Genomic DNA, 20000 nt, shown 5'->3' with positions numbered 1-20000 from the left:
GGATCGTGCCTAGTGCTCCAATGATTATTGGTACGATTTCCACTGGCATATCCCATATCCTTCTTATTTCTATTTTCAGATCTTGATACTTATCCATTTTTTCCCTCTCTTTCTCTTCAACTCTGGTGTCCTATGGTATTGCGACATCAATGAGTGATACTTTCTTCTTGACTTTGTCGATCAACGTCACGTCTGGTCTGTTTGCACGTATCACCACCCTATCCGTTCTGATACCATAGTCCCAGAGGATCTTTGCCTGATCGTTTTCTATCACTCCTTCAGGTTGGTGCTCGTACCACTTATTACTGCAAGGTAGCTGATGTTTCTTGCACAGGCTCCAGTGGAGGGCTTTTATTGCCACTGAATCATGCCTCTTTTTGTACTGGTTCTGTGCAAGTGTCGGCATTCACTTGCTATGTGGTTTATGGTTTCATTATTTCGTATTGCACTTCCTACATATGGCAAGAGATGTTATTTCCGTCTATCGTACTTTGAACATATCTGGTTCTAGGGCCTGATCTTGTGCCGCTGTTATCATTCCTTCAGTTTCCTTCTTTAGCTCTCCCCTCTGTAGCCATTGCCAATTGTCATCGCTGGCTAGTGTTCTTTAGTCTGTCTCATGTATTGTCCGTGCATTGGTTTGTTGTGCCAGTCCTCTGTTTCTTTTCCTCTTTCTCCTGTCTCTGTATATTTCTGGGTCTTCGTCTACTTTTTATTAGTCCCTTCTTCCCATGCACTCTTTAGCCACTCGTCTTCACTGGTTTTCAGATATTGCCCCAGTGCTCTGTTTTCGATGTTGACGCAGTCCTCTATACTTAGTAGTCCTCTCCTCCTTCCTTTCGTGTTATGTATAGTCTGTCCGTATTTGCTCTTGGGTGTAGTGCTTTGTGTATTGTCATATGTTTCCTGGTTTTCTGATCTATGCTGCGGAGTTCTGCCTTCATCCATTCCACTATTCCTGCGCTATATCTGATTACTGGCACTGCCCATGTGTTTATGGCTTTTATCATATTTCCGGCGTTGAGTTTTGACTTGAGTATCGCCTTGAGTCTCTGCATATATTCTTTCCTGATCGTGTCCTTCATCTCTTGGTGTTTTATATCTCCTCCTTCCATTATTCCCAGGTATTTGTATCCTGTCTCATCTATGTTTATTATTATTATTATTATTATTATTATTATTATTATTATTATTATTATTATTATTATTATTATTATTATTATTCAAGAAGATGAAACCTATTCATAAGGAACAAACCTACCACAGGGGCCACAGACATGAAATTGAAGCTTCCAAAGAATGTTTGTCTAAACCTTCCATTGCTAATCCCTCACCAATCATGATACAGAGCCAATGATTTTTTCATCACCCTCATGGATTCGCGAACTCGCGACATATGAGTGGCATGCCACGACGCTATCCCACTAACCGCTACACCAGCGGACCAGCCAAGTGATGCCAAACAAGGGGCACGAACGAAGGGGAGACAAAAGGGATCAGAAACAGGGACCTGAGAATTGAAAACGGCTTCCAAGAAGAAGATCGCCTGCTTGCGTCCGAAGGAGACCAGGAAGGTGAGATAAAACAGAAAGGACCGAACTTGGGCATTTCGAAGATCAGAGAGGCGAAAGGTGCAGGTGAGAGAGAGAGAGAGAGAGAGAGAGAGAGAGAGAGAGAGAGAGAGAGAGAGAGAGGGGGGGGGGGGGGGGGGCAGGAGCAAAGAGCCAAAGAGCCAAATTTTGTTTTAGGAGAGAGAGAGAGTGAGAGAGAGTAGAGCTCATTAACTTTGAAAATAAATAAGCGACGAGAGAGAGAGAGAGAGAGAGAGAGAGAGAGAGAGAGAGAGAGAGAGAGAGAGAGAGAGAGAGAGAGAGAGAGAATGACTTTAATGACTATGATATATTTTACCTGTAAAAATTCAATACAAATATATACACTGATCTTTATCCTGCATGTGAAAATGGCCTCCATAGGCGCCCTACTAGCCTGTTAAAGTAGTGTCAAGGAATAGTCAGATTACAGAATTCGAATAAAAATGTAACAATGAAAAACCCTACGGGTTCAACAACGAATGCTTAACTACAGCCTCTGGCATCTTTGAATAAAATAAATTTGGCTTTCATAATTATCAATTTTAGATTTGCCAACTTTCGGTGCGTTGTTCAGCAGTTTAAGCAACAATAAGAAAATCATAATTATGAAAACAGACCTACATAAAATTACTGCAGCTGAGGCAGCAATTACTTTTAATTTAACACATTGAAAAGATGGTTTACTTCCATAATAAAGATAAAAATAATGAAATAATATTAATGGAAATAAAATTTAAAAAATAAAAATAAGAGAAATGAAGTATAAATAAAATAAGTATAATAAAAAAATAAGCCTCAAGTTAATAGTTATAAATATGAAAATAATAAAAATACGAATAAAAAACAATAATAAAATAATAAAAAAATATATTAATATATTTACAACTAGTAAAATGATAATAATGAATTTTAATAATACAAGCAATAACTATAAAAATACTTATAATTGTAAATTATAAAAATAGTAATAAAAATAATGATACTAGAATTTCAAAATAAATATAATATATATGACGATAAAAAAATTAAGAATAACAATGTAATTATTAATAATAAAAATGAAAATAATAATAATAAAATTAAGAAAATAATAGTAATAATTTTATAAATAAAATAATAACAAAATTAATGAAAATAGAACAAACAATAATAAAATAATAAACAATAATAAAAATATAAAATAAAATAAAAATAAGCAATAATAATTATAATAAAAAGATAGTAATAAAAATAATAAATTCAAATAAAAATATTTAGAATAATAACAAAATTAATGAAATAATTGAAATAATGAAATAATACAGAAAATACAAAAAAAGGAAAATAAAAAATAATAATAAAATAATATACTAAAATAAAAAAAGTAACGATACCAACATAAAATAATGGTAATAAACAGGAAACTAAGAATATAAAAACATAATAAAAATTTGTAGTAATATAAATAAAGATCAAAAGTAAAATTAATAAATATAATTTTATTTTATAAAATTATAAAATTAAAAAATAAAAAATAATAAAAATAAAAATGAATATAATACAAATGAAAAAATCATAATAAAAAAATAAAAATAATAACATTAAAAAATAAAAAATAATAATAAAAATAAAAAGGAAAATAAATAAAATTAATAAAAATAAAAATAATAATAATATATGATGAAATAAAATTAGAAATAAAAAATAAAAAATAAAAACATAAATAAAACTAATAAAATAATAATAATAAATTGAAATAGATATACTATTTAAAATAAAATAAGTTTAATATAAGCAAAATAAATATGATGAAATAATGATAAGTAAAATATAAATCATAAAAATAGAAAAAATATAAATAATAAAATAAATATAATACAAATAAAAATATAAAGAGTACTAATAACTATAATATATATAAAAACAAAATTTTTAAAATTATAAGTAGAACAATAAAATTATGATAATAAACAGAAAAACTAAAAATAATATCAATAAAAAAATGAAATAAAATAAAACAAAAATAAAAGTAATATAAATAAAAATATAGAAATAAAATAAAATAATTATATACATTTTAAAAATAAAAAATAAAAACATTAAAAAAATAATTATAATTAACATAAAAAATAACAATAATAATGAAAATAGAATAATAATATTAAGAAATATGAAATAAAAAATAATTAGAAAAAATTAAAATAATAATACTAATAATAATAATAACATTAAACATAATAAATTCAAATAAAAAATAGAAAAAAATAACAAAATAAATACAGTAAAAAAATAATGATATAATAAGGAAAAGATTATTAATAAAAATAAAAATAGTAAAATTTAAGAAAATAATAAAATAAATATAATAAAAAAATAATACTAAGACCAATATAAAATAAAAATAAGAAACAGAAAACTAAGAATATCAGTATAATAATAATAATAATAATAATAATAATAATAATAATAATAATAATATAATAATAATAATAATAATAATAATAATAATAATAATAGTAGTAGAAGTAGTAGTAATAGTAGTAGTAGTATTATTAGTAATAGTTCAAAATGAAAAGAAAATTAATAAAAATAATTACATAAATTATAGAAAATAAAAGATAATAAAACTAAAAATAAATATCATACACATGAAAAAATCATAAAAATAAAAATAATGATAATAAGATATTAAAAATAAAAATAAAAAATAAAAAATAAAAATAATAATAATTAAAATAAAATAATATTGTAAATGAAAATAAATAAAATATTAAAAATATAAATAAAACTAATAAAATAATAATAAATTGAAAAAAAAATTAAAATGAAAATAAATTTGATAAAAACAAAATGAAAATGATGAAATAACAATAAGTAAAATCTAAAAAATAAGAATATAAATGAAAAAATTGAAAATAAGATAAATATAATAAAATAAAAATAAAAACACTACACTATAATATATATGAAAATAAAATAAAAAATAATTAGAACAATAATATGATAATATTAATAAACAGAAAACTAAAAAAATAATATAATAGAAAATAAAATATAAGTAAAATTCAAAGTAATATATGTAAAATATAAATAAAATTAATTAAAATAATTATACATATAAAAAAATAAAAATAAATTATAATTCACAGGGCAGGAACAAAGAGCGGAATTTTGTTTTTCATGAGAGAGAGAGAGAGAGAGAGAGAGAGAGAGAGAGAGAGAGAGAGAGAGAGGAGTAGGATCTAGGACCGGAGTTCTGTGATTTGTTAGAGAGAGAGAGAGAGAGAGAGAGAGAGAGAGAGAGAGAGAGAGAGAGAGGAGTAGGAACTAGAACCGGAGTTCAGTGATTTGGTAGAGAGAGAGAGAGAGAGAGAGAGAGATGTGCAGGAACAAAAAGCGGAATTTTGTTTTTTAGGAGAGAGAGAGAGAGAGAGAGAGAGAGAGAGAATTTTTTTTTAGAGGAGAGAGAGAGAGTCGGAACAAAAACGAATTTTAGGGAGAGAGAGAGAGAGAGAGAGAGAGAGAGAGAGTCGACACGATTACCTGAGTTCTCTTTACAGTAAACTCTGGCTAATGTCTCGTTAAGGACTAAATATCGTTTTCCTACTAGTAGTGTTATTCTCATATTCCTGATAACGATCAAACCTTCGTCTTTTAGTAATGATTCTTTACTCATATGTTGGATTTTTAGTAACGTTTCTTTTCATTTTTGACATTTTCTACTTTCGGCTTAGAGTAATGTCCGAAATAGACTTTTTTTTGGCCCAAGACTAACTCTTGAGTATTTGAAATGTCTCTCCATACAATAAAGAGCGTCTTTGTATCTTCCCCAGTTTCTCCGGAGACCAAATATTTGTTTACAATTATGAATTTATGGAGAAGTCTTACGTGTGGGAGTTGGGGGGGGGACAGGGAGTCGTGAGAGTAGAGTGAGATCCTTTGTGGTTCAGTTTTTCGTCCAGAGAAACTTTACTATGTTTGATTTGCTTTTGAGGGATGGAGGTTTCAGGTAGGCCTAGTCTGTGTAGTATGTAATGTAATGTTGTAATGTGTATGTAGTGTATATTAGTATATATAGATATATATGCTATTATATATATAGATATATATATATTATATATATATATATATATATATATGTATATATATATAATATATATATATATATATATATATATATATATATATATATATATCTATATATATATATATATATATATATATATATATATATATATATATATATATATATATATATATATATATATATATATATGTATATATACATATACATGCATAAATATATATATATATATATATATATATATATATATATATATAATATTAATTAATATATTTATCAATACGAGGGGACTCGTTAACTATTACTCCTACTCTATTTTATCCTCCTCCACCTTTTCCTCCTCCTCTTCCTCGAGGCACAACCTGAGCCCGCCCCGAGAGTGCTGGGAGCCAATGGGGGGAGGGGGAGGGGCTTGTCCCCCTCCCTCATAAATAGGCAGACGGTCGGTCTCCTTAGAATGGCCACATGTTCTCGTGTCCTTTAGTCTGACCACCTCCAACCTGTCAACGTCTTCCCCTCTCCTGTGGGAGACCCCCTCCACCGTCTCCTCCTCCTTCATTTGCAACGGCGGTGTGTGCAGTATGCAAATAGGAGGCCCCGAGCTGCTGAGGGTCTCCCGATTTCTTCACCCCCCCCCCCAACCCCCCCCCCCACACACCCCCTTCCCCAACTCCATTCTATCCCCCGACCCACCCGGGACCTCGCTCGCTCGGGTGTCTTGAGAGATGGTGGGACGGTGGAACTTGGGATTAGGATTCTGTGTAATTGCATTTAAATGTATGTATGTATGCATAATGTATGTATGTATATATATATCTATGTATGTATGTATGTATGTATGCATATACAGATTTTTACATATAAGGAGAATAAACACATCAGCTTAATAAAGTATAGATTATCTAATATGAAAGAAAAAGAGGTAAAATACACATCTACTGAATAAAATGAATAAAGTTCTGAAGAAAAATCAAAATATTAACAAGCAGGAATAAAAAAACTGTTTAACAAAGCACTAAAGAGTTACAACTAAAAACAAAAACTTAGAATAACACACCCGCAAAACTTAGAATAACACACCCGCTGAGTAAGGCATTGAAAAGGTAAAATACTCATCTACTGAGTAGAATGAATAAAGTACTGAAGAAAAATAAAAATATAAACACGTAGGAATACTGATAAACAAAGCACTGAAAAGTCAGAATAAGAAACACAAACACACAGATTAACAAAACTACTTAATACAGACACGAAAAACACAGAAGATAAAAACGACAGAGTAGGTCTACTAATAATACTGAGAGAGAAGTAGGTGAAATCCTTCCTTACCCGAAGAATGGTAGTTCTCGACGTAGGATATCATCCTGACCCTAACTCTGAGTGTCTTGTAGGTGCTCAGGGTGTGAGGACCCAGTGTCAAGCGGCACTCTGCTTGCAAGCTCCCGCCAGCTGCTAATATCTGTTGCAGAAGGAGAAGAAGAAGAGAAGGAGGAGTTAGAACTTGGGATGGGATTACATTGGATGCGTTGGTGTAAAGTGACGGTTACTCAATGTAATAATAATAATAATAATAATAATAATAATAATAATAATAATAATAATAATAATAATAACACCAATAGATGAAGGACACGATCAGGAAAGAATATATGCAGAGACTCAAGGCGATACTCAAGTCAAAACTCACCGCCCGGAAATCTGATTAAAAGCCATAAAACACATTGGGCAGTGCCAGTCCAATCGAATAAGGAACAGCGCAGAGGAATAGTTGGAATGGACGAAGGCAGAACTCTCCGCAGCATAGATCAAGAAAACCAGGAAACATATGACAATACACAAAGCACTACACCCAAGAGCAAATACGGCGACAGGGACGTAATACATAACAACACGAAAGGAAGGAGGGAGAGGACTACTAAGTATAGAGGACTGCGTCAACATCGAAAACAGAGCACTGGGGCAAGATCTGAAAACAAGTGAAGAGAGTGGCTAAAGAGTGCATGGGAAGAAGGACTAATAAAAGTAGACGAAGACCCAGAAATATACAGAGACAGGAGAATGACAAACAGAACAGAGGACTGGCACAACAAACCAATGCACGGACAATACATGAGACAGACTAAAGAACTAGCCAGCGATGACAATTGGCAATGGCTACAGAGGGGAGAGCTAAAGAAGGAAACTGAAGGAATGATAACAGCGGCACAAGATCAGGCCCGAAGAACCAGATATGTTCAAAGAACGATAGACGGAAATAACATCTCTCCCATATGTAGGAAGTGCAATACGAAAAATGAAACCATAAACCACATAGCAAGCGAATGCCCGGCACTTGCACAGAACCAGTACAAAAAGAGGCATGATTCAGTGGCAAAAGCCCTCCACTGGAGCCTGTGCAAGAAACATCAGCTACCTTGCAATAATAAGTAGTACGAGCACCAACCTGAGGGAGTGATAGAAAACGATCAGGCAAAGATCCTCTGGGACTATGGTATCAGAACAGATAGGGTGATACGTGCAAATAGACCAGACGTGACGTTGATTGACAAAGCCAAGAAGAAAGAATCACTCATTGATGTCGCAATACCATGGGACACCAGAGTTGAAGAGAAAGAGAGTGAAAAAATGGATAAGTATCAAGATCTGAAAATAGAAATAAGAAGGATATGGGATATGCTAGTGGAAATCGTACCTATAATCATAGGAGCACTAGGCACGATCCCAAGATCCCTGAAAAGGAATGTAGAAAAACTAGAGGCTGAAGTAGCTCCAGGACTCATGCAGAAGATTGTGTGATCCTAGAACGGCACACATAGTAAGAAAAGTGATGGACTCCTAAGGAGGCAGGATGCAATCCGGAACCCCACACTATAAATACCACCCAGTGGAAGTTGGAGGACTGTGATAGAGCAAAATAATAATAATAATTAATAAATAATAATAATAATAATAATAATAATAATAATATAATAATAATAATAATATTATTATTATTATTATTATTATTATTTTATTATTATGTTCTAAGGGGTCCACAATAATAAGAAAAAATTGTTGCGATTCGTGTATAATTTTAAAACCCTTTACAAAAAGCTTTCGAACCCTTCCATGGGTTCATCTTCATTTCAAAATTATTATTATTATTATTATTATTATTATTATTATTATTATTAATTATTATTATTATTATTATTATATAGCAGATGAACACTAAACGGCATTAGAACTTGAAATTCAGCTTCAAAGAATGTTGTTGTTGTTGTTGTTATTATTATTATTATTATTATTATTATTAATTATATTATATTATTATTACAGTTATTATGATTTACTATTATTATCTTTTTTTTGCTATATCACAGTCCTCTAATTCGACTGGATGGTATTTATAGTGTGGGGTTCCGGGTTGCATTCTGCCTCCTTAGGAGTCCATCACTTTTCTTACTTTAATGGACGTAATGTCTGTCTGTCCGTCTGTCACTCAATTACGGCCAAACGGCTGGTCTGATGGGCATGGAATTTGGCAGGGTTATAGTGAGGACCCCTAAGATGATTTATAATGGGGTTTCATCCTACCTTCCCCCCCACCTCCGAAGGGGGTGGTAGTGAGAAGGGATTCCCTGAAACGGAGCTACTTCTGCCCGTGAAACGGGGATGATTATGCCCGTAGACATTGTTACTTTACGAATTTCTGTATAAGTATGTTTGCTCGTAATAATAATAATAACAATATCCTACACCAGCAAGATACAAAGCCTTCGTCAGTGGGGCTGTGGGGGTGGAAAGCACCAATTTCTCCACAGTGTCGCCACCCACTTCAGCGTCGTAAGCCAGGATTAAAAAAAAAAAAAAAAGTAAAGAAAACCATCTCAGCATCCCACGGCTTTACGTCATAAGACTGAAAAAAAAGAGAGAAAAACCCACAACTTTGCGTCACGATCTAAGACTCCAAAACAGGCAGCCCTTTTGAGGCGCGAATGATGTCCTACTAGGAGGAGGAGGAGGAGGAGGGGAGGAGGAGGAGGAGGAGGAGGAAGCGAAGTGATAATTCCTGGCAAGGCGCTCCTCTGAGGGATCACCTCTCACTCCACCTGAAATACTGCTCTCAGGTGATATTCCACTGTAGTATTTTTCCTCACAACTACTTTATAGCCATCTCATTTTTCCCCTGCACGGAGGGAATACCTTGAGAGAGAGAGAGAGAGAGAGAGAGAGAGAGAGAGAGAGAGAGAGAGAGAGAGAGAGAGATAGTATTTCTGTTCTTCAGAAAGTCTGACATTTGGTAGAGATTGAACACTGTATTTCAGTGGGAGAATATGTCATGATATTAAGTAAGTATTGAGGAACAATATCAATGCTCTTGTAAGTATATCTTGGGGGGAAATATCGATGGTCTTGTAAGCAAATACTGAAAACCAATATTTATGCCGTAGGTAAATACTAAGGAAAATGTCTCTGGTTTTGTAAATTAATATCGAGGAAAATTATTTATACTCTTGTCAGTAAATGAGTGACTCACAAGAAGAAGGAGGTCTGCCTTCGGGGAATTTTCCTAAGATGTGTGTCACCTCCACAAACAGTTAGGGGAAAATCCCTACGATGTGTCTTCTATCATCCAAACCGTAATTTCGAGGAATGACTGCCCCTGCTTTCCTCGAACGGAACGAGGCCTTTGATAATATATATAAAAAGACACAAGAACTGATAAGAAATAGATCAGTCTGCTTTGAGGATAGTTAGAGAGACCTGGAATATTAGGGATTAAGATTCCAGGACTGGCTGGCTGAGAGAATGTCAGGGTGTTGGGGATATTTCTGGGGGAAACTTCTGATGGGATGAGGGGGGTGGGGATCGTGGGAGTTTACAGGGCGGTCTGGAGATAGGACTTCGGGAGGGGGGATTTGTTGGGTGGGAAGGGGTGGGGGGGATGGTCGTATTCTCACTCCCACCGGGCGGAAATTCAGATTACAGGAGGATTACGGATTTTCCCCAAACTATTAGTCCCGATGCGAGGAAACGTTGAAAAAAAAAAGAATATCTTTCGCTTATATACGTTTGTATCATTTTGTTTGGATGTATCAGCTGGCGATTGAATAATACGTGAGAAAGACACACACACACACACACACACACACACACACACATATATATATTATATATATAATATATATATATATATATATGATATATTCTATATATATATATATATATATATATATATATAGCAAAAAGGAGGAATGTGCCGACTTATCATTTTTTATATATATATATATATATATATATATATATAATATATATATATATATATATATATGCACACCTGCACATGTTTATTCCTCATTTCATAATTCAACTTTTAGCTTGCCACAAAGAGAGAGAGAGAGAGAGAGAGAGAGAGAGAGAGAGAGAGAGAGAGAGAGAGAGAGAGGAGATAAAGCTGTTCACATTCACACCTCAAAGGTACACACATACACACACACGCACATACAACTGTCACACCACGTCCCAATCTGCATAGCCGAGGGGCGGGAGGCAAACTTTCTCAAATTAAGTCTTTCTAATTGAAACAACTCGGGCGCCAATTGCTTGCAAGGCTGGAATTACGCGCGCGCGCGCGTGGGGGCGGGCACGCACGCACGCACGCACACCCTCCCTCCCTACTGCCCTTCGCGTTTGGAATCCTAATCTTATAATATCAGTTTCTCCCCGTTTGTCCCGGATGAATATGCGAAGCGGAGAGAGATGCTATTCATACTCGTTCTTTCGAATTAGAGACGACTTGGGAGAGACGAGGAACTTCCTCCTCCTCCTCCTCCTCCTCCTCCTCTTATTCTTCTTCTTCTTCTTCTTCTTCTTCTTTTGTTTCTGAAATTCGGCGCGACTCACTTGTGGTGGCTGCGGACCCCTTAGAGGAAACGTCTTAAAGGAGGACACCATTCTATCTAGGATTACTGACCTGGATTCTAAAGAAGGACAACATTGCATCCATTAAAAATTTACCTGGAAAGGTTCCAAAGGAAGACAACATTGCATCCAAGAATAATGACCTGGAAACGTTCCAGAGAAGGACAACATTGCAGTCATTAAAAATTTACCTGGAAAACGTTCCAAAAGAGGACAACTTTACTTCAAAATATTAGCCTGGAATTTCCAAAGAAGGACAACCTTACTTGGAAATATTAGCCTGGAATAGTTCCAAATGAGGACAACATTGCATCCAGGAAATATTGACTTGGGAAGGTTCCTAAGGAGGACAATATTGTATCTGTTAAACATTCACCTAGAGACGTTACAAAGAAGGACAACAATCCATCCAGGATATAGTGACCTGGAAAGGTTCCAAAGGAGGACAACATTGCTTGGAAATATTAGCCTGGAAGTGTTCCAAAGAAAGGCAACATTCCAGCTATTAAACATTTACCTGGAAAGGTTCTGGATCGTACCAAAGAAGGACACCATTGCATCTAGGAATATCAACCTGGAGACGTTCCAGAGAAGGACAACATTGCATCCAGGAAATATTTACCTGGAATCGTTCCAAAGAAGGACAACATTGCATCCAGGAAATATTGACCTGGAAAGGTTCCTAAGGAGGACAATTCAACTTGGAAATATTAGCCTGGAATCGTTCCAAAGAAGGAAAACATTGCATCCAGGAAATGTTGACCTGGAAAGATTCCTAAGCAGGACAATTCAACTTGGAAATATTAGCCTGGAATCGTTCCAAAGAAGGAAAACATTGCATCCAGGAAATGTTGACCTGGAAAGGTTCCAAATGAGGAAAACATATTAGCCTGGAAGCGTTCCAAAGAAAGACAACATTCCAGATATTTAACATTTACCTGGAAAGGTTCTGGATCGTACCAAAGAAGGGCACCATTGCATCTATTAAAAATCTACCTGGAAAGGTTCCTAAGGAAGACAACATTGCATCTATTAAACATTTACCTGGGATCGTTTCAAAGAAGGACAACATTGCGTCCAGGAAATATTGACCTGGAAAGGTTCCAAAGAAGGGACAAACATGCATACAGAAATAATTGACCTGGAAAAGTTCCTAAGAGGACAATTCAACTTGGAAATATTAGCCTGGAATCGTTCCAAAAAGAAACCAACATTGCATCAGGAATATTGACCTGGAAAAGGTTCAAAATGGAGGACAACATTGCTTGGAAATATTAGCCTGGAAGTGTTCCAGAGAAGGACAACATTGCATCCAAGAATACTAACCTAGAGACGTTCCAAAGAAGGACAACACCGCATCTACGAAACATATACACCTAGAATCGTTCCCAAGAATTGATGACAACATCATCCACCGCGTCTCGCTAACGCGCGCGCGAGCGAGCTAGCGAGGTTTCCGAAACACCGACGCAATATGAGGCGGTCGCTCTCCCAATCTGAAACGGATACCTAGAGAGAGCAATAACGGTATTGAACAAGGGTTTTAACGAGTCCCATCCTAACGTAAACACGGGCCGAGGCGTCCCATTGTCAGGGTACTTGGGTCGTTCCCGGCTGAGAGCCATTTCCTTAAGGTCAATATATATCTAATCGACCCGGTGGACGTTGTATGTACGTATAGTAGCAACGAGCTGCGATGGCCATGTCAATTGCGCATGCGCCAGTCTGCTTTAGGACAGAATTTGAAAATTTCGGCCAGAGGCCAAGACCTGGGACACAGAAACAGCTTTAGGATATAGATACACACATACACATGTGATTCACACGCCTACACATAAGTACACACAGAAGATGACTTAGTAAAGAATGCACAGTTATGCTAGTAGAGGCTTTAGATAGGACCTCCAACCTCCAGTTAGTGAAAGTTTGTTTTGTTGGGCTAAACGTGCTGCTAGTGAGCCTTATGTGTATGTGTATGAAGTACTTAGTACTCTAAAGACTAACTGATTTAGGTACCTACTAGTCAGTCCACTGCTGTGGGTAGCAAGTCAAATGGGGAAATATATTATACATATATTTCTATAACTTTGAAGGACATCAACGCATAACGATAAATTGGAAGGGTATTAAAAATACGCAAAGAAAAATTGGAAGGAAAAATATAGATACGGAAAAGGGAGTGAAAAAGAAGGAAATAGAAAAATACGGAAAAGGGAGTGAAAAAGAAGGAAATAGAAAAATACACAGCAAGAAATCTGGAGGAAGAATATAAGAGAGAGAGAGAAAAAAAACAGAAATACGCGACATGAAATTAGGAGATAAAATAGAATTAGCCCAAAGTGAAAATAGGAAGAAAATAGATAGATAAATAGAAACTGGAAAGAAAAGAGAAGTATGTTACGCGAAGTTCGTAAGATAATAGAAAATGTGTTTCTATTTTTAATAACTTTCTGCCAAAAAGGCACCAAAGATTTCTATTTAGAAGTTGCATTATTATTAAGAAGTACCTTACAGAGAGAGAGAGAGAGAGAGAGAGAGAGAGAGGAGAGAGAGAGAGACTTACTTGTTCTCCCGGGACGTGGAGAGAGAGGCCAGAGTAACCTTGTCGCAGCTCGCTGCCATAAGGCGTCACCCATTCTGACTCCACCTGAAAAATAGAACAAAATTCAAGATCACAGGTCGAAAGCTTTTATCCAAAATAAAATTCCGTGTTGTCTAAAACTTTTTTTTTTTCCATTTGTCTTTTGGGAATTTAGAAGATCGTCTCAGAGTTATTTTTAATTTTTTTTTTGTCTTTCCAGAATTCAGAAAATAGTGCATGAGAGTTATTTAGAATTTTCTTTATTTGTTTTTTGAGAATTTGGTGGATCGTCCAAGAGTTATATTTTTATTTTTTTGTCTTTTGAGAATTCATAAGGTCGTCAAAGAGCATTATTTAAAATTGAGAATTCAGAATGAAGTCACGGATATTTTTGTCTTAAGAAATCAGATCGTCCGAGAAAGTTATTAAAACAAATTTTTTTTTTGTCTTTTGAGAATTCAGCAGATCGTCCCATATATTGAATTATTCTTTAATATTTTTTTCTGTCTTGAGAATTCAGGATATCGTCCAAGACGGTCATTTTAATTTTTTTGTCTTTTGAGAATCCGGCAGATCGTCCCAGACTGAGTTATTTTCACAATTTTTTTTTATTTTCCTTTCGAGAATTCAGAAGCTCGCCTGAGAGACAGCTACTGTTCACTTTTATTGTCTCTTTTGTCTTTTAAGAATTCTGAAGATCGTCCCTGATAGGGTTTTATTAATTTTTAAAAAATATTTTTCCCTTTAGAATTCAGATGAACGTCCTAGAGAGTAACTTTAATAATTTTTTTTTTTTTGTATTTTAAGAATACTGATAATAATCCCACATAGCGAGTTACTTTTTAATCCTTTTGTCTTTTGTGAATTTAGAAAATAATCCCAGATAACGAGTTATGTTTTAATCGTTTTGTCTTTTAAAATTCTGAAAAAATAATCCCAGATAACGAGTTATGTTTTAATTGTTTTGTCTTTTAAGAATTCTGAAAATAATTGCAGATAGTAAGTTACTTTTTAATCGTTTTGTCTTTTAAGAATTCTGAAGAAAAAAAAATCCCACATAGCGAGTTATTTTTTTAAGCCTTTTGTCTTTTAAGCAATCAGACAATAATCCCACATATCGAGTTATTTTTAAATCGTTTTGTCTTTTAAGAATTCTGAAAAGAATCCCACATAGCGAGTTACGTATTTTTTAAGCTCTTTATCTTTTAAGAATTCTGAAAAAAATCGCACATAGCATATTATTTTTTAATCATTTTGTCTTTTGTGAATTTAGAAAATAATCACAGATAACGAGTTATTCTTTAATCGTTTTGTCTGTTAAAATTCTGAAAAAAATTCCAGATAGCGAGTTATTTTGTAATCACTTTATCTTTTAAGAATTCTGAAAAAAATCCCACATAGCGAATTATTCTTTAATCTTTTTATCTATTGTGCATTCAGAATGTCGTCCCAGACAGTGAGCATTCTTAAAAGAAAAAAAAATTCCAATGTTTGACGTTCAAGCAACCTCAAGCATTTTCCGTTTGATTCGAATCATCCTCAGCAGTTTATTCTATTTTAAATAAACTCATCTGCCACTCAACTCTCTCTAAAAGTACTGACATCTGCATGTAGCCGTAATGGAAAAATATAAAAGTATTAATAATAAATAAAAGGATAAAGAATAACTATACTGCCAATATGTTTCTCAAATGAATACACTAACGAATAAACTGAAAAACGGGAAAGACGATTACTGGAGGATGTACATAAAATGAATGAAAATATTTTCCCTGTCTGGGGAAACATGGAAAGAAGTCTGCCATAATTCATATTGTTATAAAGCCCGTATTAACAGCAGGTAAATTGCAAAGTGAGAAGGAATCTTTTCATATAAAAATAAATTTATAAGTGATAATATTTCACATAAAATAACATTATCAAAATAATATCCAGTTCTTGTAATACGGAATAGTGAAGTATAAATGAAAAAGTATATATATATATATATATATATATATATATATATATATTATATATATGTATATATACATACTATATATACGAAATAGTGAAGTATAAATGAAAAAGTAAATATATATATATGTATATATAATGTTTTGTCCAAGATTTCACAATTTCATATGACAAAAAACTGGATCCCAATTTTAGAGTTTCTATATGGAAAAATTATAATCTTTAAGATTTTTATATAAAAAAAAATTTATTTTGAATTTGCAATTTATGTATGATATACATACATACATACATACATACATACATACATACACACACACACACACACACACACACACATATATATATATATATATATATATATATATATATATATATATATTTATATGTAATGGTATTTACAACATGATTTTCGCCTTGAAATAATCAATAGGAAAACGAAAAAGGAATTATTTTTTTATATATCGCTCAGCTAGAGCAGTATATATATATATACTATTTCCGTGAGTCAGGTCACCCCACCAATATCCCCTGGCAAAAACGCTTTCTCGTTTTCTCACTTCTCACCGTTTTTATTTATTTATTCTATTTTTCGAGGGCGACTTGACCTCTCAGGTTAGACCTCGGCTTCGCCACCACCAGGTTTTCAAAAGCATTTTTTTCGGCGTTCATATTCAAGGAGAATTGTCTGTTTCCTCTTGGGGCGAGAGAGCTATTGGTGTCTAGTCAATGATTCTTGGTCCTCAGCTTTTAAGATTTCCATAAATGAAAACTATTGCGATGGCCTTTTCTGTCCGTCCACGTTTGTTCTGTCCGCCCTCAGATCTTGTAAACGACTAAGGCTAGGGGGATGCAAATTGGGACATTTTTCATCCACAGTCCAATCGTCAAACATACCAAATTGCAGCCCTCTAGCCTCAGTAGCTTTTATCTAATTTCAATTAGTCTTAAACTTAGCCATGATCGTGTTTCTGGAAACGGTATAGGACAGGGCACAACCGGGCCTTGGTTAAACTATCATGGGCCACTGCTCATACAGCATTATATCGAGACCACCGAAAGCTATATCTATTTAGATGGCCTTGATTATGCTCTGTACAGAAAATTCGATTGTGTTTTTACTTGAGTAAATTCTCTTTCAATTCGTCTGTAAGGTCTTCCAAAACCTTGTTTGGACTTTAGTATATATTTTGAGGCTTAAAACCTATCTATCTACGTATGGATATATGCAGCTGTGTATGAATGATCACTATGTATGAAACTGTAAATATCTCTCAGTACAGTTTCCTGTGACTTAGAACATTTCTTTGTGAGGCTATAGACATTTGTGTATGAATTATCACTGTGTGTTAGGCAACTATTTATCTCTCAGTATATTTTCCTGGGACTTATGACATTTATCTTGTGTCTATAGACATTTGTGTATGAATTATCACTGTGTTAGGCAACTGTGAAAATCTCTCAGTACATTTTCTTGGGACTTAGGACATTTATCTTGTGTCCACTGGCATTTGTGTATGAATTAGCACTATGTATGCAACTGTGAATACCTCAGTACAGTTTGTGTATGAATGATCAATATGCATGCAACTGTAAATATCTCTCAGTACAGTTTCCTGGGACTTAGGACATTTATCTTGTTTCTATTGGCATTTGTGTTTGAATTATCACAGTGTGTATGCAACTATATATCTCTCAGTACATTCTCATGGGACTTAGAAATTACGGACTGTGGAGTCAACAGACTTACAGAAACCCAAAAGGGCAAAGGGAAACAAGACAGAAGACAGATACAGACAAGTTACAGGAAACAGGTGAAGAATGAATAAATACGGAGTAGAAAACACAACCGATACACCTGGAATTCAGGAGATGTCAGCAGAGAGAGAGAGAGAGAGAGAGAGAGAGAGAGAGAGAGAGAGAGAGAGAGAGAGAGAGAAAGCAGGAATGAATTTGCATCTCGCTTAAACATTTGGAGATCAGGGGATTCCACAACTGCACTGGGCAAACTATTTTCCTCATTTCAGTTGTAGCCAGGTTACAACGCCTGACAAACTATATAAAATCCGTTATAAAATATATGTTTTTTACTAAAATTTATCCAAGTATCGAGGGAATAATAACCAATTATCAAATAATATATATATACATAATATATATAACAAAGTGCACGACAGTATCCCCTGTCCTATTTTTCCCCCAAAAAAAAGAAATAACTTCAGAAAAAAACATCAGAAAAAAAAATTTAGGAAAAACTTATAATAAATTTCAGGAAAAACTTCAGAAAAATCTAAAAAAACAGAAAAAAATCAGAAAAAACTTAGAAAGAAAAAAACTTTAAAAACTAAAAATCAAGAAAAACCTTCAGGAAAAAAATTTGGAAAAAACCTAGGCAGAAAACTTGAAAAATTACAAAAAAATCAGAAAAACTCAAGGAAAAAACTACAAAAAATCAGAAATAAAAAACTTTAGAAAGCTTAAGAAAAACCTCCATGAAAAAAATACGGGAAAAACTTCGAAAAAAAATAAGAAATAATTAAGAAAGAAGCTTCATGTAAAAAAATTTAGAAAAAAAATCAGAAATAATTAAGAAAGAAGCTTCAGGTAAAAAGATTTAGAAAAAAAAATTAGAAATAATTAAGAAAGAAGCTTCAGGTAAAAAAAAATTTGGAAACAAAATCAGAAAAATTCACGAAAAAATTCAGAAAAAACTAAAAAAAAAATTCAGAAAAAAATCAGAAATAATTAGGAAAAAACTTCAGGAAAAACTTTAGAAAAAAAAAATCAGAAAAACTTGACGAAGAAAAATTCAGAAAAAAAAAATCAGAAAAACACCTCTGTATCTGTGTATCAGTGTACACTTGCCGATAAAACACCTGAAACAATGACAGGACACTCCTACACACATAGAGACACAAAGACACACACACACACACACACTCACACACGTATCTCCAGCGAGTGTTATTTAAACCGTGTTCCCTATTGGCATTCTGCTCACGTCGCGAGCGATCGGGAAACAATTTCGCCAGAGGTCCTACCACCCTCCCGGGTTCCCCTACCCCCCAAAAAAAGGTAAAAGAATGAAGAGCTAAAGTTAAGCCAGGTGAACGTCGAGTGTCTTTTGTAGTATACCTGCTTCTTCTTCTTCTTTTTTTTTTTTATGAAAACCAAGTAAATGGCAGCACAAGCAGAAGGACCAAAGTTGAACTGTTAAGCAAGCATTCACATTTCCCTTAAATGGAGAAGCGAGCGCTACGTGTTGCTTCGCGTACGAATGGTAGTGAGAAGCAGTTTGAGAGAGCTTGGGCGCGCGCGCGTGTGTATGTGTTTTTGCTTGGATATGGGCGTGTGTGTGTGTCTTTTTTTTAATAGGAACGCGTTTATTTTTTTTTAATAGGGACGCAAGTGTATTTTTGTTTGGATAAGAATATGAGTGTTTTTCATTGGGATGAAGACGTGTGTATGTTTTTTGTTTTGTTTGGATGGAGACGTTTTTTTTGTGGATAGGGAAGTGTTTTTCTTAGGGAATCGTGCGTTTTTTTTTTTTTTTTTTTTTTTTTTTTTAGGGACGCAAGTGTGTTTTTGTTTGGATAAGAATGTGAGTGGTTTTCGTGTCGATGGAGACGTGTGTGTTTTTGTTTTTGTGTGGATGGAGGCGTTGGTGTGTGTTTTTTGTTTTGTTTGGATAGGGAAGTGTGTGTGTGTCTTTATTTAATAGGGACATGTTTTAATTTTTTTATAGGGAGGCAAGTGTGATTTTGTTTGGATAAGAATGTGAGTGTTTTTCGTGTCGATGGAGACGTGTGTGTGTGTTTGCTTTTGTTTGTATGTATATAGTGTTTTGACCACCAGGGGCTAGTACTAAACACGGCGTTCCATTGAACGTCCGCCATGTTTAGTA

The 20000-nt window shown here is 33.9% G+C and overlaps 1 protein-coding gene across 3 annotated transcripts in view; it reads right to left on the bottom strand.

Annotated features, from left to right (window-relative positions):
- Positions 1–20000, bottom strand: part of LOC135198639 (uncharacterized) — a 314250-nt gene that overhangs the window by 21788 nt on the left and 272462 nt on the right. For all 3 annotated transcript variants that reach the window (XM_064226412.1, XM_064226411.1, XM_064226413.1), the window contains 2 exons: positions 14123–14206; positions 6985–7114 (listed from right to left, as the gene is read on the bottom strand). In XM_064226412.1, the coding sequence (XP_064082482.1) occupies positions 6985–7114; positions 14123–14206 (214 nt within the window). The remainder of the gene's footprint in view (positions 1–6984; positions 7115–14122; positions 14207–20000) is intronic.

This window comes from Macrobrachium nipponense, chromosome 22, assembly GCF_015104395.2.
Source record: "Macrobrachium nipponense isolate FS-2020 chromosome 22, ASM1510439v2, whole genome shotgun sequence".
Taxonomy (NCBI): domain Eukaryota; kingdom Metazoa; phylum Arthropoda; class Malacostraca; order Decapoda; family Palaemonidae; genus Macrobrachium; species Macrobrachium nipponense.
This window is presented reverse-complemented; position numbering and strand designations above follow the sequence as displayed.